Source organism: Muscardinus avellanarius (genome assembly GCF_963383645.1).
Source record: "Muscardinus avellanarius genome assembly, chromosome: 16".
In the NCBI taxonomy this organism is placed as follows: Eukaryota; Metazoa; Chordata; class Mammalia; order Rodentia; family Gliridae; genus Muscardinus; species Muscardinus avellanarius.
This window is the reverse complement of record NC_137802.1, coordinates 40175953-40197424: the sequence shown is the minus strand read 5'-3', so window position 1 is coordinate 40197424 and position 21472 is coordinate 40175953. Positions and strand designations below refer to the sequence as shown.

The 21472-nt window shown below is 44.7% G+C and overlaps 1 protein-coding gene across 2 annotated transcripts in view; it reads left to right on the top strand.

Annotated features, from left to right (window-relative positions):
• The window catches only part of HLF (HLF transcription factor, PAR bZIP family member), a gene marked incomplete at both ends in the record, with an annotated part of 54110 nt that overhangs the window by 738 nt on the left and 31900 nt on the right, over positions 1–21472 (top strand). For both annotated transcript variants that reach the window (XM_080712699.1, XM_080712698.1), the window contains one exon: positions 1317–1652. In XM_080712699.1, the coding sequence (XP_080568825.1) occupies positions 1317–1652 (336 nt within the window). The remainder of the gene's footprint in view (positions 1–1316; positions 1653–21472) is intronic.

Sequence of the window (21472 nt, the reverse complement as noted above, 5' to 3'; positions counted from 1 at the left end):
GGGAGAGCGGAGCAGGCTCACGTGTAACCGCGCAGGAGCCTCCTCTGGCAGGCTCCCTTTCTCGGTAAGTCCCAAACCTTCCCTAGGCTACCTTGGCTGTGGCGCAAGGGGTGGGGGTGAGGGTTATGGGAGACCAGACAGGTGTGGGACCCAGCTGCTGCCCCCCCAGGGATCTGCGTTGTGGGTCTATGCTGTTAGGCGTGTTTGGTATCGCAGTCACACATGCGAATTTTGCAGCGGCTCATGCATAAAGTCTTGAAAGATTATTTAGCTGTAAATAGCTTGGAAATATTCGCGTCTTCTCTCTCAGGAAAGGTAACCTGTTGCACTGCAAGAATTGGGGTATTCGCTTGCACTCTGCAGATCATTGCCTCCTCTTAAGGAATAGTATTCAGGGGGAGGGGCTGCCGGCAGGCTTTTGCAAATGTGGATTTTTAAGCCAGATCACAGGATGAGACTGTAGAGGGTTAGAGTGGAAGGTGGTGGAGGCTGTGTTTCTCTGAGATTAAAAAAAGGAAGAAGAAGAAAAAAAAAACTCAGAAGCAAATTCCTTAATCCCAGATTCCACCCACGCCTGAGTACTAGAATTGGCAAAATCCGTGTGCCTATCTCATAAAGATCTAATCTGGTGAGCAGTATTTCCATTTAAGAGATAGCTGCATACTTCCATCAGAGGTATAGGTTGCATAGATATATGAATTTTTGTAGATTGGGTAATACTTCAGCGTTTGGGAAGAGAAAGAAGAAAACCCTATTTATTTCTTTTGAAAACAAAAACAATTATTGTGCCCCAATGGCTTTCTGAGTACTCAAGGCATGGTATCAGAAGGATGGAGAGTTGTTTTACTAAAGATTAAGAGCACCAACTCACTGGCTTTGAGTCCGAATGGTCTCATTTTTATACTGTGGTGAATTTCTGAAAGATAAGTCAAGCCAGGTTATTGGCGATTTTCTTAAAAATCACAGCAGTTTCATGTAATCCGGGGTATTGCTTTCCCATTTTAGATTTCCTTTGCTCCTCTCCTCCAGTAAAGCGCTGAAGACGGTCTCTTGTTTTTATACCAAATCAGCCCGTAACCCTGTCCCACGGGCTAATGCCTTCTTTCCAAAGTAAATAGGAAGATAAAAAAAAAAAAAAATAGGCAGAGATCCATGTCCTGCCTGAACTTTTAACTCTAGATCCACAAAAGACAGCAGCCAGAGGACCCTGGTGTTCCCAAGAAGTATTTTGTAACAGAGGCCAGGAAGGGTGGTAAAGGAGCCTTTTACTTTTCCTGCCTTCTTTTTTTAAAGCCCCACTTTCCCTTGTTCTGCAGCATTTAGTAAAGATAAAGACAAGGAAAAGAAGCTGGATGATGAGAGCAACAGCCCGACGGTCCCCCAGTCTGCCTTCTTGGGGCCCACCTTATGGGACAAAACCCTTCCCTATGACGGAGATACGTTCCAGTTGGAGTACATGGACTTGGAGGAGTTTTTGTCGGAAAATGGCATTCCCCCCAGCCCGTCTCAGCACGACCACAGCCCCCACCCTCCGGGGCTGCAGCCCGCCTCCTCAGTGGCCTCTTCGGTCATGGACCTCAGCAGCCGGGCCTCTGCTCCCATCCACCCTGGCATCCCGTCTCCCAACTGTATGCAGAGCCCCATCAGACCAGGTAAACTCTCTGGAAGTCTTCCCCTCCAATAGGAGGGATGGGGAGGGGAGAGGGGTGGAGGCAGGGGCATAATTGTCTTTACACTTGAGGTTTCAGCACATGTCTTTAGAGGGGAACCTTCTATTCCACCCATAGCACAGGTTCTCCACCTTCCATGAGCATCTACGTCTCTGACCTGGAGGGCCAGTTAAATACAGACCACCCCTGGAAATTGTGGTGTTTTTTTTTTTTCAAGTCTGAGGCGAAGGCCCAGGAATATGCATTTTTAACCAGCTCCCCAAGGAATTCTGATGTAGCTAATCTATGAACTGCTGCACTTTAAGATATACTAACGTACAGTTCATGATTTGGATAATTTAAGCATCCATCTCATCTTCTATTTTGTCCATTCTCCAAACCCACAGCTAGTAGGATCTTGCCGGATGGTTTGGGTAAACTCTTTTAGTTTATTGACATTTATGCTTCTCTGGCCTGGAGCGTGTGCAGGGAGAAAGTAGGGGTGTGGGGCAGGTATTTTTTTTTTTTTTTATCCATCTTATTTGCCACTGAGAAATAGAATCTGAAAGCAGATCTCCTATTCCCTGAGGCTTAGCCTCCTCCTCCTTAGCGCCAAATGCCATCTCTAACCCATTGCTATCCCTGTGAACCAAACCATTTTTCTATTTGGTTTTCATTCTCATCTGTCTGTTACACTTAAGTCCACCCTTCAAAACCCGCAAGGCTGCAAAGTCGGCTGTAAATAACGTTGGAATCTGACATGGAAACATCACCTGAAAAGACTAGCGCTTTAAAACCCAACATTGAAGGCTCAGAGATAAACACAGATCGTGGCAGCCCCGGATTTGTGCCTTTAGCACCCCATCCTGCAAAACAAACAGAAGGAAAGATCGCTTCATGCACACAGCTGACCAGGAACAAAGATTCAGCCCGATAATTTGACCGGAAGGTCACCGAGTGGAGGGCCTTCCCTGCAGGGGAAGACAGACACGGGACAATGTGAGACTTGTGTTAGAGATGGTTCCTGAACTCCATGTCCTCGACTCAGGCAGAAATTTCTGCGACACCCAGAGCGAGCTTTAAATAGAAGGGGAAAAGGTAGAGGAGGAAGAGAATCCTAATGTCTTGATATATTAGTATTGGAGTTAGAGTTCACCCTTTTGGATGTCTCTAGGCTTTCACATCTCTCTTGTCCCTTGTCCAAAATCCACTTTGAATGATAACTCAAGGTCACAGGCTGGAATGAAATGAAGCCTTTGCCTCCAGCCACCCCCAGAGGCTGCAGGAACTTGAGCAAACACTCCCGTAAGTGAACCTGAGCCCCTGCTCCCCTGTGGAATGCACAGTGCTGCTCTCTTGGTTTTCTTCCTGGAACAGACAAGCAGCAAAATAAATAACCCTTCCAAGTGGGGAAACAACTAGGTCTGAAGGGAGCAGAGCCCGGTGAGCGAGCGGACGCACTGGTGCTCCTGCAGAGAGACTTTGCCACTGCAGCTCTGTGAGCTTGGGGGATGGCATAAGCTCTTGGAGCCTCAGTTTCCCCTGGTGGAGAAGGGTGTGATTTCTACTTGATAGGGTATTGTGAACATTAGAGGGAGTGTGCATAAAGGGTCCGGTGACTAATGCCAGGTGTTCTAGTCATGGAATTGGTCATGGTTCTTATATCATTGTGAACTTTTTACCATTTATTTCAGTCCTTGTTTTCTGAAATACCTTCTTAAAGGAATTAGGTGTCGGATATGCCCTTCCTTTGGAGGAAAAGAGCAGGAGGTTTTGCTTAATAGTTATTGGACTGGGGTATTCCTACTCAGTCAAAAAAAAAATCACGATTTTGGAATTGGATGCTTAAGTCATTTTTCCAGAGTTTGTTAGCACCTGTATCCATCAGTGACTCTCAGGAACTTGGGATGCTCCACCCAGGGTTGGGATCCATAGCAAAGAACTCCAGTGCTTCATTGGGTATCGTCTTATTTCATTGGGTATTATTTTGTTAGATTGTGGTGGAAAGGCACACACACTGAGGGTCTAGAAGCAAGCTCTTTATTTAAATGTCTTTTTTTAAATAATGGAAAATACACTGCAGAATCTTCCTGAGTGGAAACTTCAATGAGAGTCTTAATGGAAAAAAAAAAGAAGTTAAAGCTCTTCTTCCAGTGCCAGACAGAGAAAGTCACACTCTGCTGTTCATCCAGTGTTGGCCATTATGCAGATTACAATGAAAAAAATAAAGTTCTGGGGGTTTGGTCTTGACAAATGAGCAAACCTGAAAATGCTGAAGGCTCCCAATTATTCCATGTAGTTTATGGGAATGATCGGAATAGAAATACTAAGTAAATATTAAAGAAAAAAGTCCTCGGAAAGGGAAGAGTACAGATGTAGCCTTGAACATTCTGGGAATTGTATAATTCCATTCTGGATGCGATTTCTCAACCTTGGCACTACTAACATTTTGAGTAAGTCTTGTGGGACACTCTCCTTGTGTGTTCTAGGATGTTCAGTGACATTCCTGCCTCTACTCACTAAATGGCAGTAGCACCCACCCTCCAGTTGTGACACGTAAAAGTGTCTCCAGTCACTTCCAGGGGTAAAATCACTCCCAGTTAAGAACCATTGATCTAAACCTACAACTCGCATGGCAAAATCTGGACTTAAAATTAAGGGTCTTGCTACACAAACCTTTGATTTTTTGCCTCCTCAAATATTTTATTCAAAACCTTTTGAGAGGTCAGGGGAACATCAATAAAGAAAGAATATTAGAAAAAGACTAAAAAGGGCTGGGGGTATAGCTCGAAGATAGAATGCCCCTGGGTTCCATCCCCGGTACCGCAAAAGCCACGACAACAACAAAAACCAGAGTATTAGGATGACCGTCCTCTTGTCATCGTTGTACACTTTTAGTTGATCCAACTAAGTCATCAGGCTAATCAGGAGCTGATTAAGCAGCAATTTGCCAAACATTTGTTTTCAGTTGCCTGCTCAGCGTGCATCTTCTGAGTTATGCATAGTGACATTGTGTCATTAGTGCTACCTGGTCTGGTTGAAAGGAAGCTATAAATTAACAAATTATGCATGGCAAGGTGTACCCCAAGGGTGTCTTGGAATGATAAGGGATGCGTTCTTGGGAATTCTTATCACCATTTACCATGACTGATTTCCCGGCCCCCTTTCTTAGTTTGTGTATCTCTACTCTGCTCCCCTGACTATGATATGATCAAAGAGTGAATCAAATATCTGAAGAAACCTGATTTTCCCAGAAGGAATCCTTTAGGGATCCACTGACACCTGGCGTGGTGATGCAGTCTCGGTGCTTTCTGGGCCTCCCTCTCTTGGATGCTGGAGCTGCCTGCAGGGGCTTCTAGTCATCCGAGCTGCGGCATCCCAGATGTTCCCAGGCCAGCATGGGTGGCGGAGTCATTCCAAAGGCTTCGATGTTTGCTCTTCAGATGCTATCGGGTGTGGTGTAGGGGGGTGCGCTACTGGAGGTATGTGTTGGGTACTGAGAAAAATAAAAATCTATTTGCCCTGAGAATCCAGTGCTTGCTTTAAGGACAGCCATCCCTTTAGGGAAAGTCATCTATAGTAGACAAAGGCAGAGTTATTTTTAAATCCCATGCTTGTAAAGCTAGATTTGAAACTGTTTCCTCTGGTGGTTTTTCTTTGAATAACTTAGGGGTGTCCTGCCACTTTCAGGCCCATATTCAAGCTGATAATTAAGAAGGTTCTCTTTCCAGTTCTGAGCACAAAGACCAGGTTATGATGAAGGCTTGTTTACAGTGAAAACCTTTCCGTGTGTTAGGTGTGGGTAGAGAAGGGCTTAAGTGAGTGGCGTTAGAGAGGGGGCTGGGGGAATCCCATGGTGCCTTTGCAGTGTGGCACTTGCAGTCTCTTCTGCCGACCATCCTTTATGACAGGCTTTGCCATGGAAGGAGAATGTCAATCATTGGATCTGCACAATGATGGAAAGGAACTCTGTGCTGGTAGTTTGGGGGTTATGGTAGGTTCTACCAAGGCAAGAGGATTCTCTTGCTTTTCCCAGTATCGTGAGATGAAGCTCCCCTTAAGACGTGCAGAACCTGCATTTCCCCGTCCAGCACACACATATGTAGGTCGGGGCACTGTGGTGGATGGTTGCCATCCACAGCACCTCGAGTATCTTGGAAGGGCTTCTCATTGAGTCAGGACCAGGGGATCATGTAGAGGAGGGATCCCACTTTGTTTCTGGAGGTAGAAGCCTTGCTTATGTTTCTGAGGATTATTTATATCCTCTGTAGAGGACAGGCTTGTTCACTTGGCTTCATGATGTTGGTGACGTTCACAGAACAGTAGTCCCGAACCCATGGCAAAGGGAGGGAAACTTGGTAGGTGGGAGTGTAAGCTTGGGTTCTTATCCTGGATCTGTCTATGGTATGTCTCATAATTTGGTGTCAATTTCTTTTCTTTCTTTTTTTTTTGTGGTACTGAGAATTGAACCTAGGGGCATACTGCTTCCAAGCTACACCCTCAGCCCTTCTTATTTTTTTGTTTTGAAACAGGGTCTTGCTAGGTTGCTGAGCGCCTCATAACTTGCTGAGGCTGTCCTCGAACCTTCGATCCTCCTATCTCAGCATCCCAAGTACTGGGATTACAGGCATGTACAACCACACCTGGCTCGATGTCAATCTTTTAACCTGTTTAAGCCTCAGTTATACTCATCAAAAGAACGGTCATTATAAATAGCCCCTCCACTATGGAGTTTTATGGTTAAAGAAGATCACGCAGGGTGCTGGCACAGAAAGACTCAGTGCACCAACCCCTATGAGGGCAGGGCATGGGTATGGGGAAAAGAGAGTGACAGAATTCCCAGCCCCTGTTCTCTATTTAGGAATTTGTTCATACAGTCCTCTTTCCTCTGCAAAAATAGGACATGCCTTTCCTTTCCTTTTCTTTTCTTTTCTTTTTTTCTTTCTTTTTTTTTTTTTTTCCTAGCATGCCCAACACTTACTCTTTGCAGCCAGCCTGACTCTTCCTTCTGGGTTAGGATGAAGCCCTTCCCGGGGGTTAACCTCATAGCCTCACTTCCGGGCTAGCAGCTCTTCTTGTTCTGCCGGTGTGGAAACAGCCGCTTCGCTCTCTGGGTCCCCCCACCCCAGCTCTCGTGGGAGCCCTGGCAACCCTGGCTGCCTGCAGGACCATGTACTCTAGGCACGTGGCTGTACCCTGTGGAGCCTGCCCAGCTCTGGGTGGTGTGCTGGCTTGCCTTTTTTTTTTCCTCCTCCTCCTCCTCTTCCTCCTCCTCCCTCTTGCTTCTCTTCCCGGGAGAACGACAGCAAGGCAGTGAGCACTTGTCATCCTGGCCCTGGCAGGAAAAAGCTGAGCTCGGGAGCATGCTTCCTAGGCCAGGGCAACCTGTCCTGTCCAGCGTGCTAGCCAGACCCCAAGCCTGCCCTTGCTTGCCTCTGCCCAGAGGCCTCGTCTTCTCTACACTGCTGCGGTGGGCAGGATTTGTGGAGGCCGGCTCCTGCCAAGGGTCTTGGCAGAGTCTTTCCAGTTCAGCGCTGTGCCTACCAGACTAGAAAAATAGCAATAGAAAGACAGAATTAGGTGGAGAAGGGAAGAAGATGGGGGAGGTGGGAAGAAAAAAAAAAGAGCCTTGATAACATCCTAATGTAGGAAGCCAGAGTGTGAGAAGACAGCCGTGATTTATTAGGTTTCTCAGAAACCTCTCTTCCAACCAGCACTAATCACTTTACCCAGGAATCATTTTTTATGTCTCAGCGGTGAAAGTAGAGGGAAGAGGGAAGGTAGCAGGGGGAGTAATAAGACGGAAAAGAAAACTGGGAAAGAATCTGTTAGGGAGGGCCAGGGTCTGTGTCTGATTCTGTAATAGGAGTGGTGGAGAATACTGGGCATTTAATGTCGTTTTATTTGTTATATTTAGCATTCCTCCAGCAAATGTCTTGAGCCGAAACCACTGAACCTTTGTTTTGCTATAAACTTAGATTTCCAGAAGACATAGTTGTTCGCTGGCTCCCCACTCACCATGTCTATAGGAGCTGCCTGTGTTTGAGTGTTTGAGACAGATCTACCTGTTCAGGCAACATGGCAACCTTGTTCAGGACGCAGGATCTGATAACACAGACCCGAATGTGAATTCGATTTACCGCTTCCAGGCCTGTTCGTTTTCTCAGGCAAGGCGTTTTAGGTGGTCTGAGCTTCCAGTTTCCCCTCTGGAACTCTGGAATTCTCATGTGATCTCCTTCCTAGGGCCGTTGAAGGTCACACGAGCCAGGACGAGTAGATCGAAGGCACAGTAAGTGCTGGGAAACAGTGCTGCTGTGAACAGCAGCCTCAACACCACTGAATCTTGTTTCTTGTAGACAACCCTGTGTGGGACTCAGCATCTTGATACTGTCCTCTTCTTAGCCAAAGAAAGGTGGAGAAGGAATTTGGAGTTCTCCTCTGCTCCCCTGGCCTCATCTTGCTTGTCCTCTCTTAGTCTTTGAGTCTCAGGTGAACTTTATTCATTCCTCCTTGCTCAAAGAATTAAAAAACAAAACAAAACCAACCAGCCAACAAGATGCAGTCCAAAGAAGTTCTCACTTAGATTTCTTCCATGTCATATTTATACATAAAGGCCATATAATGACCTCAGGGGTAAAAAAAAAAAAAAAAAACAAAACAAACCATAAAGTCATGTTACAATGTTGGAAAAGGAGAGGAGTTTAGTTCATACTTCTGCTTATAAGCAAGACTTTCCATAAAGCATTCCAGAAAAATAATTCTTCCTCCCCACAAGCTGTCCTTTAATGGGTAAATCCTTAATTTTTTTCTGAACCTTCATTGTCTCATCTGCAAGGTAACATCCTCACTGGGTTTATGTGAGCTGTGTAAAAGCTAATGGGCAGGAAGAGTTCAGCTTGGAGCCTGGCACACAGTGGGCCAGCCTCTCCCACAAGTTAGCTCCACGAGTTTTCTCTAGTAAGAGATACAATGGTTAGAATGGAACAGAGAAGAGGTGGTAGGGGGAGAAGAGCAAGGTGGGTGGTCCCAGAAATAGCCTCAGTCTGTGCTTTGTTTTGCTTTATGCACCACGGGGGAGACAGACAAGAGTACCACTCGGCTGCCAGTCTCAGGGAGATACCATTTAATATGGAAGGCAGAACTTAAGGGCAAATTGCTGAATGCCAGGACAAACTAGCATGCTCCCGGTGCCAGATGATGGGTAGAGAGAGGCTTTCCATATCTGTTGAAAAGAGGAGGGTGAAAGGTTAATCAGGAAAGTGAGTTAAATGTTTAAAAATAAATAAGGGAGCATTGCAGACCCTAAACGCTGCCAGACCTCACAGGAAGCAGCCATGGCTCAGGGCAAGAGCACCTGGGGTGTGGCTTCCTGGAACAGCTGGACCTTGAGTTGGGCCTTGGAAGGAGAGGTGGGAGAGCCAGATTGGAGTATGGGCAGTGGAGCCGCAACACTGTAGACACAGGATTGCCTACAGGGTGTTTAGGGAACAAGGTGCAGATCTAATTTGGCTAGTGCAGAGAGTTCGTATGAAGGGGGCAGGGGAATGAACGGAAGAGGCTGATGGGTCAGGATGGCAGCTTCATGAGGACCAGGCTCCAGAGCCTAAACTCTGTCCGGTAGGCAGTGGGGAGCCATGGAAGGTTTTTGAGCAGGGAAATGGCATGTGGACCTTCTCACTTGGGTTCAAGGTTGGATTTGGAACATTTTTAGAAACTTGACAATAGTTTCCTCTGGCAAACCAGGATTTCCTTATTTTTTATTATTTTGAAAATAAATACTCTCCCTGAACATCAAACAGCTTTTCAAAACACGATGTTCTAATGAGCTAGAATGAAATCATTTCAAAACACAGGGTTTATATTTCACTTGTAAAGCCCATAATTTTGGTGATTGGGGGAAACACTCTTTGGCAAGAAAATGGTTTGAGGGATTTGAATGGTTTAGAATTTAGACGTCCAAAAGCAGGGCTGGTCTCATAGGAGTAAAAAAATAGATTTTAATAAACTCAACCCATTAACATCCATTGATTTTAAATGCCTCTATTTTATATGGCTTACTAGGTTTGCAAACAAGTATACGGAACCGATTTTTATGAGTGTGTGTGTGTGTACGCATGCATACCTGAGTGTACTTGCATGTATATGTGGGACGAGGAGTTATTGCCTCAGTGGCGCAAATAGTACTTGATTTTAAAGATTACCTGCAGCAGCGGTGATATCAAGCTAAAAATACTTAGCCAAGTTTCTGGCCAGCTTATTAATTTTACTCCTGAGAGACAAAGGAATCATTATTGCAGTTTTACATGCTTAAGTCTTGACCTTGTATTTCTGGCTCCTGTCTTCCCTGAAACAAAAATGAACTGTACATCATGCTTAGGTGTAGGGAGTGTGTGTGTGTGTGTGTGTGTGTGTGTGTGTGTGACACACACACACACACACACACACACACACACACACACACATACAATGGGAATCCTGCTGGAGGAAAGGGCCTTTGTCTTTGTGGGACAGGTAGGTAGTTGCTGCTGAATGACAGGCACATGAAATGACTTGTTCAAGTTCCCCTAAAGTGTGCTCTGATAGCAAGCCAGCATTACAGGATGCTGAAAATGTTGCCATACCCCAAACCAGTTCACCTAAGTTAAAACAACAACAACAACGTGTGTAGTTTCACCTCCAGCTATACACAGTAGACAATTACAATTGCAGGAATGTTGGCAGAATTGAGTGTCTGATGGGGAAGAATGTATACAGTGCTATTCTATCAGTATCTGCTGGACACACACGCCATGGCTGGGTGTGCTCATTTCTAAGACATTCGATTTTCTTCTTTTCTGACTTTTAACAAATATCATTACGGTCTTCACTCACAACTTATCCAGTCTCATTTTCTCTCCCGAAAAATGACACAGCTCCCCTGTCACACTGAGTTCCTAAAAGGCTAGTTTTTAGAAGTTTAATCTGGGATTTTTTATCATCATTATTAGTAGTAATGATTGTTGGAAGGATGCTTTGAAATTTGGGGTCTTATCATGGGACAATGCTTGTGGCTAATTAAACCCCCCGGGGCTCTTTGGTCTTGCTCAGGAGACCCTAGATTCCTAAAAACAATGAGTGCACACTGCAGAAGACGCTCAAGGGAGCTGCAGCACTAAATCATCTGTGACAAAATGTTCTCTCAGAAAGTGGAATTGCATAAATGGTTCGGCAGAAATAAATGCTTTGGCAGCCGCTCCTCGAGTGGGGAAGAGCAGTGCTTCTTTTCTAATTAGCTCTGGGTAGCAGCCTGCTCCCATGTCTTCGCTGAGGATCCCAGGCATGGACAGCAGAGCCCTCCCACTGCTGCTAAGTGCTTCTGCGTGTCATGGAGAGGGTTAAGCACACTGTCCACTCATACACAATAAATGCCTCTTGACTTGGACAGAATGGGGAAGGTGAGGGTTTGTTGGAAGAAGGATGCCACTGGGTCCTGACCAATGGGAGTCGGTGCTGTAAACCAGACCAACGAGATCATCTAGGTACGCACTAATCAGATTACCAGAACACAGATCGAAATACCCTGCGATATATAAAGGTTCTTGTAAGGGTATTAGCAAATGAACTCCGTCTGCCCCCATGGTTTGCACAGACTTAATTCGCCTTAGAATGGATTCATTATGGAATGAGCTTAATGTCTCTGGAGGAAACCATATAAGCTTTACTAGACAGAACCATGAAACATAGGAGTCCCAACTACAGGAGTCCTATGTTTGAAAGGTCAAAGGCCGTTGGGAGATTTTCAGAGGAAAGGGTGGAGATAGAAATAAATGTGGAGATAGAAATAAATCTTTGATAGTGCGTCTAAGGATAAGAAAAGTCAGATTTGCAGAACTGACTTCATAAGAATTTCAGTGAATTCATTTCCTTACGATTGATTTCTGTACATGGAGACACTTTCTCAGGGAAGCTGAGTGTCATGTTTTATCATAAAATCGAAAGTAGGTTTAGTTCAAATGGCCAGTGACATGTGAGTGACTTTCAAAATAATATTTTTCATGTTTAAAAACTAAGTTTCTTAGTTTATAAGTGAAATTCACCAAAACAGAGTAGGCCAGTTAGTGGTATTCGGTTTGGGGATTCCTTAGAAGTTTGAGGGTGGAGGGCAGGAAGATTTCGTATTCCACCAGCCGTATGTGAAGCCTCTCATGTTCTGCTTCTCTGCTGGGCCTTTAGCTTGCCTGGCAGACAGACACATTGCATTGACTAGGATTTTATAATCATTTGATCTCGAGTGGATGAAAGTGGAATTTATATCCTTTGTCTTTTTCCTAAAGAAAGATATCACCGAACAGACGAATGGTGCAAACAGAACGTTGGGAGGTATATTTAGCTTATCCGAGTACAAAATAGTTTCTAAAGACTTTAACTGTGTGTGTGTAAATTGATGTCCTTGGGCTGGGTGTGGTGGCCCACACTTGTAATCCCCGCGCTTGGGAGACTGAGACAGGAGGATCGCGCAGGTTGGATGGAAGCCAGCCTCGCTGGCTTAAAAGACCCTGTTTCCAAATAAAATATAGAAAATAGGTCTGGGAGTATAGCCCGGAGGTAGAAGGTTTCCATCCCCAGTACCACCAAAATAAATAAATAAATAAATAATGTCCTTAACCACAAGGATATATTAGTAGATAGCAAAAGAATTGCCATTGCTGACATTTCTGTTAATTCATATTAGCATTCCCACCACATTGTTGCAGTTTATCTCCACCTGCCCCCTCCTCCATTTGCAGCTGCCCCACTGCTAAATTCCTATTTATTTATTTATATTTGCTACTGGGGATTGAAGCCAGGTGCATTCTACCTCTGAGCTATACCTCCAGCCCTTTTTATTTTGAAGCAGGGTCTTGCTAAGTTGCTGAGACTCCTCTGCAGCATTCGATCCTCCTGCCTCAGCCTCTCAACTACCTGAGAGGCTCGAGATCATGGCAGAGAAGCTGCTCCTCACCTTTTGAGCAAGGGTAGGGAAGCCTCACAGAGAAGGCAGCACAGGTGAGCATCCTGCATATTTATATCTGCTGTGCCTGGCTAAATTTTCATGTTTTCGATTCAGTTTTCATATAAGTATAGGGAACCCAAGGAGCATTTTCGTTCATTTACTTGCCATCAGAGAGGATGTCATAAATCAGACCCCAAAGATGGTGCTTTTCTCTTGAATTTTACTAGTGAAAAATTCATCTTTCAGAGAAGCTGTCTCTCAGTCCTCCTTTCCTCATTGAGAGGCAGCACAGCATGGGGGAGGAGGGAGAGAGAGAGAGACAGAGGGAGAGAGAGAGAGAGGAGAAGAGAGAGAGGAGAAGAGAGAGGAGGGAGGAGACAGGAGAGAGGAGAGAGAGAGAGAGAAGAGAGGGAGGAGAGAGGAGGGAGGAGAGAGACAGGAGAGAGAGGAGGGAGGGAGGAGGGAGGAAAGAGAGAGAGATAGATAGAGAGAGAGAGAGAGAGAGAGAGAGAGAGAGTGAGTGTGTGTGTGTGTGTGTGTGTGTGTGTGTGTGTGTGTGTGTTTTACTGGAGATTGAGCCTGGGGCATTCTGTCTCTGAGCTATACCCCCAGCCTTTTATTTATTTATTTATTTATTTATTTATTTATTTATTTATGCGTACTGGGCATTGAACCCAGGGGCATTCTACCTCTGAGCTATACCCTTAGCCCTATTTTCATTCTTTATTTTGAAACAAGGTCTCACTAACTTTTGGAGGACCTTTCTAGGTAACTGAGTCTGTCCTCAAACTGTGATCCTCCTGTCACAGCCTCCCAAGTACTGGAATTCCAAACATATACCACCATATCTGGTTAACGTCTTGTTTTGAAAAAGGATCTTCCTAGGTTGCTGAGAGTCATGCTAAGTCACTGAAGCCATCCTTGAACTTGCATTCCTCCTTTCTCAGCATCCCAAGTACTGAGATTATAAATGTGCATCACCATGCCCAGATATCTAATATACATGGCGCATCATAATTATAGAAGCCGGGCGTGGTGGCGCACGCTTGTAATCCCATCATTTGGGAGGCTGAGCCCAGAGGATCGTGGTTCACGGGTAGCCTCAGCTACTTAGTGAGGCCCTCTGCAGCTTAGTGAGACCCTGTTTCGAAATAAAGAATAAAAAAAAGGGCAGAGGGTGTAGCTCAAAGGTCGAATACCTCTGGGTTCCATTCCCAGACCTGCAAAAAAGTTATAAATCATAGCGAGTTTCAATGTAATACAAATATATATTACATATACACAGAAGCCTAAGATTCATGAGAAGAACAAAAGACCAAGAATAGGCAAAGCAATTCTGAGCAGTAAGAGCCGTGCTGGAGGCATCATGATATCTGACTTCAAATTATACCACAGAGCGGTGCTTCCAACGCGGCATGCACAGAGAAATATCGCAGAAAATAAAAACCAGATGCTTCCCCTAATCAGCAATAAATAGGAGGAAAAGGGGCAACAGGAAGAGGTCGAGTTATAGAAAGGGCCCTATAGCGAAGCAATTAAGGTGACCAATCAGAGGGTATGGAATAGGGGAGGATGGAGCCTCTTTAAAACTCAGGAGGTACATAAACAAATGTATCAAAGTTAATCACCAAACAAGCATGGGATTGAGGGAGGGGTGGGAATGGGATGGGGGCTGGATGAGGGCTAATTGGATGATGTGTGCTTGTATGTCGTCTAAAGTCTTGTATTCCAATGTGATATATGATTACAATGCACCAATAAAAATAAATTTAAAAAATTATACCACAGAGCTGTGGTAACAAAAACAGCATGGTATTGGCATAAAAACAGATACACAGACCCATGGAATAGAATAGAAGACACAGAAACAAATCCTCACACTTATAACCAATTTACTTTTGTGCCAAAGGAGCCGTATACTGGAGCAAAGTCAGCCTTTTCAAAAATGGTGCTGGAAAATCTGAATTCTCACATACAGAAGAATGAAATTAGAACCCTGTGTCTCACCTTGCACAAGAGTCACCTCAAAGCTGGGCGTGGTGTCTCATGCTTGTAATCCCCGCTCTTGGGAGGCTGAGACAGGAGGATAGCTCAGGTTCAAAGCCAGCCTCAGCTACTTAGTGAGGCTCTCGGCAACTTAGTGAGACCCTGTTTCCGAATAAAGTACAAAAAAATAGGAATATAACCCGGAGGTAGAAAGCCTCTGGGTTCCACCCCCAGTACCACCAAAAAAACCCCAAACAAACAAAAAACCAGTCACCTCAATATACATCAAAACTGAGAAATTAGACCTGAAACTTTGAATTTACTAAAAGAAAACACAGGACCAATTCTCCAACATGTAGACACTAGTAGAGACTTGATCAATAAGACCCCCAAAGCTCAGGAAATAAAACAGAGTCAATACATGGAATGGCATCAAACTAAAAAAATTTCTACCCAGCAAAGGATGCAATTGAATTGAATTGAGAGCCTAAGGAATGGGAGAAAATCCTTACCAGGTAAAGGACTGCTATCTAGAATGTATAAAGAACTCAAAATACACTAAAAAAAAAAAAAAAAAAAAAAACTCAATAAGAAAAATGAACGACCTGGTGTTTAAACATCTGGCCTTGGCTTCAGTCTTTGTTCCACCATTTACTGGTGCTGTAAGGCCCCTGCCTTTGCTTCTGTGTTGAAGATGGGCTAAGAATGCCTGCTACTGAGAACTCCTGGAGGAGGAGGAGGAACTGAGATGATTTTTGTAATGCATATAGAGCAGCACTCAGTATATAAATGGCTTTCACCACTTTTATTTATATTCTACCACTACTGTTTCTTTTCTTCCACCTCTTTTGTCATCATATGGACACTTAGAAACACATCTTCTTCTAGGGTGATCATAGTGGAGAAACTGCTCCCCACCTTTTCAGCCAGGGTAGAGAAGCTTCACAGGGTGGCAGTGCAGTGAGCACCCTGTATACCTATACCTGTGGAAAGGTGCACCCGCCCCACAACTGCTTTGTGGCCCTGTGGTCCTCAGCGGGTTGCAGGAACCGCCTGCTTTCTCGGATCGCTCCTCTAACCAGCATCTGCTTTAGCATCTCCGTATGCTCCCATCCTCTGACACCCTCCCGAAAGAGCTTGAGTGGGTAGGGGTGAACGGGAGCGTCTGTACATTTCCTGTAGTGCTCTCCAATCCTTCCAACGTGGTGTTAGGTTTGAGCCTTGGGTTTCTTCTGTTTTCTTTCTGGGGAAACCTCTGTGTCACAAAGAAGAGAGCTGGCTCTTTCCCCAGTTGTGGGTGATCGTTAGCTGAGTGGGAAAGAGGCAGAATGATGGCTTCCCATACTCAAGGAAATTTCTGGCTTCAACTTTCCCTACAATGAGTCTCTCAAATATTTTGAATACTCCACTCACTAGAAATGTGGCAGGGAGGTCTCAGCTAGGAAAAGCTGGACCTTTCTGTCAAATTACAATGGAAACATGGAGGGAGCCTGAGAAATAAAAGGAGATTATATGGGAGAATTGTGTAAAACCAGTTTTATCCAAAGGAGACAACTGGAAGTTGATTGACACAAGAAATGGTATTAACCTGATATGACTTTGCTTTTCAGCCAGGTTTGAGGTGTGGGGTTCTTGGCACAGGTCCTGATACAGTATATTGTGTACTGTACACATAAGTGTGGCAGGATAAAGCTATTAAAGGTGCAGCAGTCTTAAGGGATTACGAAGTACATCAGCTTCCAACAAAGCAAGATTTTCCCCTCTTGAGAGGGATGTTTAATTCTAGCTAAAGCTCCCTCAGCATATTTTCACATCCTATCAAATATCTCCGAGCTTCACTTTTTATAAAACAGTGGGTCCAGTGCTCCTAAGTTTAAATCAGCTAAATGCAATATGAAATCATGGCAATACCCAGGAGGTATTTAAGACACTACAGTGCTAAGCACTAAATGTACAGGATCAACTCATATCAGACTTAATAGTGATCCCTGAGATTTTTTTCTGCTTCTAAGAGGCTGGTATTTTGTAGATCCATTGCCAAAATATGTTTTGTTGTTGATTTTTTTCCTCCATCAGCCCTTCCTTTCTGACTGCAGGCAGCTTAAAAATAAATTTGGGCATATCTCAGTGGCCAGAAACCATGGAAATCGGGATGAAATCACTGTCAAGGCAGAAATAACACACTTGGACGAAGATACTCAGAGCAACACAGCCCTAATGGCATCAGAACATTACTGTTTGACCCTTTAGTCACCAAACTAAATTGGATTTGAAGTCAAATATTTCTTGGAAGCCATGAAACTTTGAGAAAATCAATTCCGAGCCCCCATTTCCTCATTTATACGTGGTGGCCTGTTTCATAGGATTGTCTGAAGAGATAAATGACATTGACATGGTATCAGTAAAACATCCTGGGACTCTGTCTGCTCAAAGTTGCAACTCAGTAAGTTTTAACTCAGAGTCAGAATCTGGCATTTAAAGATAATTTTCTAAGAGGTATTTGTGGTTCATATCTAGATATGGAGTCTCACTTGCAGGTTTTCGGGGTGCTGGGCTGAGCCTTTGCAAACTCAGTGATACTTGTCTGGGTATACACAGTGAGATCTGGTTGACAGCCCCAGCTATGCTCTTCACTAGAAATATAACCATAAGTTATCAACCTCTCTGGATTTTACTTCTTCATTTATAAAATGGGAATAATGCCTGGTGTGTGTGTGTGTGTGTGTGTGTGTGTGTGTGTGTGTGTGTGTGTGTGGTACTGGGGATTAAATTCATGAGTACTTCACCCCTGAGCTATACTCCCAGCCCAATTTTATTTATTTATTTATTTATTTATTTATTTATTTATTTATTGTGGGTCTGGAGATGAAACTCAGTGGCATTTGACCTCTGAGCTACACCCCCTGCCCTATTTTTTATTCTTTATTCTGAAACAGGGTCTCACTGTGTTGCAGAGGGCCTCACTAAGTAGCTGAGGCTGTCCGCGAACCGCGATCCACCGGTCTCAGCCTCCCAAACGCTAGGATTACAACAAGCGTACACCATCACGCCCGGCTCAATTTTATTTTTTCATTTTGAAGCAGGGTATCATTAAGTTGCTGAAGCTGGCCTCGAACCTGTCATCCTCTTATCTTAGTCTCCCGAATACTAGGATTATAGGCGTGCACCACCCCTCCTGACAATGCTTGTCCAGTCATGCATAATTTCCAAGTATGTCATAAATACGAGATAGCCAAATAGAAAGTTGACCAAACAAAATTCAAAGAGAGGTCCAAATTGGGTTAACATTATTATTTCTGCCAGGTTTTGCATGGCAAGAGGGGAAAACCCGTAGCAACAACTTCAAAGGCAGGTTAGTTACCAAGAGCCAATAAAGTGAGCCAATGTAGTTCCTAGAGCCAATGTGTCAGGATTATGGCATCTATCTCTGGACAGGTCACCAGATCTCTCAAGGTTCCAGTTTTTTCATCTGTCAAATGCAAGTGCTGTGTTTAGCTTGGTGATCTGTGCTCTGAGACTAATAGGCACTATAAGATAACCATTTGTATTTTGGTGCAAATAACATAAAGCTTCTAGGGGTAATGGTGCTGCCTTCAAGCCATATAGATGGCTGAAGAATCTGATATTCGGCCACTTACAAAGGATAGCAGTTTAAAACATAAAGCTCAAAAGCAAAAGTCATTTGATACCTTTTTGGAGGAGAAATGCAACAACATTACAGCCAGTTACTTCCTGAGAAGTGGTCTTTCTTCTGAATGGGAGCCCCTGGCTGCTTTCTGGACTTCAGCATTCCAGAGCAACCCTGGAAGAAGTCAGTTATCTGTCTGGAATCATTGCTTAGAGGGTTGGATTTCTTTGCAGTGATTTATTAGCCAGACAAAATATTAAAAAAAAAAAAGAAAGAAAACCACAGAAGGAGAACCCCTAAGGCCCACAGCTACCTCTTTTGATGGAAACTTTTCCAGATGCACAGTGGACAGCTGGGCTTTGGGCTCCTTCTCGGGGTGGCTGGATCAGGCTTGTGGGACTGTGCGTGGTAGTAGATTTTTACCTGGCAGCCAGCTTCAGTCAATTAGTAGGTGTCTGGAATGTCATCTTGATAGATTCTTAGGCTGAGTGGAAAGAGTTCTGTGATGAATTAGTGATGTCTGCCATGCACTTTGGAGAGGCAGCTCTTATGCCAGGTATTTGCTGTCCTGCCAGAACAGATTGGGAAGATCCTTTAGTTCTTGTCCCCACACTGGGCAGCGGATCAAGGACTCAGGCCAGGGTTGTTTCCGGTCTCCTGAAAGAGTGTTTTTGCAAGCCTCTGGCACGTTCTGCTTTACTCTCTGAGAGAAGCTTACTCTGGTTAACAGAGCGAATGGAATAAAGGAGGTCTATTGATTCTGCTCCATGGTCACGAGGCAGGAGTGGCAAGGTGGAAGGAAGCTGAAATTCCCAATATAATTCCAGGATACTCCAGTGGAACATGAGCGTGGGTGCCCCCTGCTCCAGCCCAGGCAGCCACAAACCACAGGTGGACTGTGACCGGAGATCACAGCTGCAAATTCTCTGGAAACTGGGCCCCTTCGTGGGCCATTATCTGCCATCGTGACGTTAAAAATACAAGCACTGCCACCTTAAGCCTTTAAGGGGGCCCCGGGAGACTTGCCAGTCTACTTTGGATTGAGGGTGACTCAGTTATCCATGTTAGTGGGACAGATCATCTGAGGTCTATTTGTCATCAGCATTGGAATGTGCTTTATATTTTTGTGCTGTTGGTCTTCTTTCCTGGTGATATTTGAATGCTTCAGCTATTTTCTTTTTCCTGTAAAGAACAGTCAAGAGTAGTGCTTTTCACAGCTCCCCCAATATGTTTCCTGTAGCTAGCCAAATGTCTCTGAGCCCTCCCAGCCTCCTTACTTGAAACCCATGAACCATACTCATTTGCCTTTTATTGAGCACCAACTGTGTGCTCCCCGGGATCCGGGTAACTGTGTGACAAGTAGTGAATCCAGAAGTGTGCTGGGCAGTGGGGTGAGGTGGACTGGAGGTTAAACATTATCTATGGAGACTCTAGAAGAGGACACTGAAAGTGGACCTGACTTCTCAGCTACTGCTGTTTCCCATTATCCCCAGTGTGTGGACTTGAATTCTGCATACGATTAACTTCCTATTTTCTTGAGTCTGGCTAGTCAGTTTGCAGATTAACCAAGTTGAAAGCTCACCTGGGCCTGGGAGGTGCTGGCCAACTCAGCTGCTTCTCACTTTTCTGGCTCTGGCTGGTTGCCTGCTTGGCCCAGGGTTGGGGATCTGGGGGCTGGGCTACCTACTGCAGGGGAAGACCTAGAGCAATTCCTGCCTGGACCTTCTGCTCCCTTCAACAGCCGTGTCCATCCGCCCTCTGAATCAGCAGTGTATTTCCCCAGGACAGCCCTTGAGAGCCCCAGAAGTACCCTGGGTCCTGTCACTGCACCCCTTTCACCTTCCAGACCCAGCCCTTAGTACCTGCTCCAAATCAGGAAGTTCACATTGGCCACAAGGCATGGTGAATTTGAAAGGCCAGGAGATTTAGAAATCTAATATGCTGAAGGGAGGCCCCATGATCAGGGGCTGCTAATCCCGTTTTTCCTCCTCTGCCTGTAAACCTCATCCCACCAAAAATGTAGAAGGACAGGCTTAAGACAGTGAGCACTGGGCCCCTCCTGAGGTCATTGGAGGCCAAGGTCACGGTGGCAGGAGGGCAGGGCGGGCTGCAGAGCCCCTCGGGGTCCCAACTTTCCATGGTGATCAGGTTGATTGCCATTGTGGCCTTGGTTCAGAGAAAGCTGACTGCATTTATCCAAGGCCCTGCAAGGTGAGAGAGTAGAAATACATGTGCCCGTCACACCTTGCCCCAGATAAAAATTTACACCATTTACCAGAGGAATCAAGCTCTGACCAGAGTTGGCATGATCTCAATTTTGGGAAGAGATACCTCAGATCCTAGGTACACCCTAAATCTGGAGAAGGTACCCATTGAGGCCTTTGGCCTGTGACCCACCAAGAATAAGCGAATATATTCATAGCATCCTGTTCAATGGGATTCCATGGATTATTTTCCTATCTTTGTAAAAAAAAAATACACATTTTTTTTAGCTGAGCATGGTGGTGTATGCCTATAATCTCAGTACTTGGGAGGTTGAGACAGGATGATTGCAGGTTCAAGGACAGCCTCAGCAACATACTGAGACTCTCAACAACCCAGCAAGGCCTTGTTTCAAAATAATAAAGAATAAAGAGCTGGGACTGTAGCTCAGAAGTAGATTGTTCCTGGCTTCAATTCCCAGTGCTGAAAAAAAAATTATTGGTGCATTCTAATCTCACATCATAATGTAGTTCAGAATGACAGAGACATACACAGGGCCCTGGGTGAGCTTCCCCTGACTTTTTTCCTACTCCCTCCCCTTCACCATACATCATACTGAGATTAGCATTGGTAATTTCACATACGTACATAGCATCAATGGAACTGTTTCCTTCATCAAGTTTTTCTCCCGTAGACTCCCTCCATTGCTCCAGTGGGTTTCCTCCTTCTTCATCTCGAGTCCCTCTTTTATCCCAATTTCTCCCTAGCTTCAACATATGAGGGAAAAACATGTGACCCTTCACTTTCTGTGATCGGCTACCTTACTTAGCATAATATTCTCTAGATTTATTTATTTTCCTGCAAATGGCATCCTTTTCTCCTTCTTTAAGGCTGAGTAGAATTTCACTGTATGTATATGCCATAATTTTATAATCCACTCATCTGTTGATAGGACCCAGGCTGGTGCCCTAATTTGGCTGTTGTGAGTTGAGCTGCTGTAAACGTGGATATGCATGGAGCACTATAATATTCTGA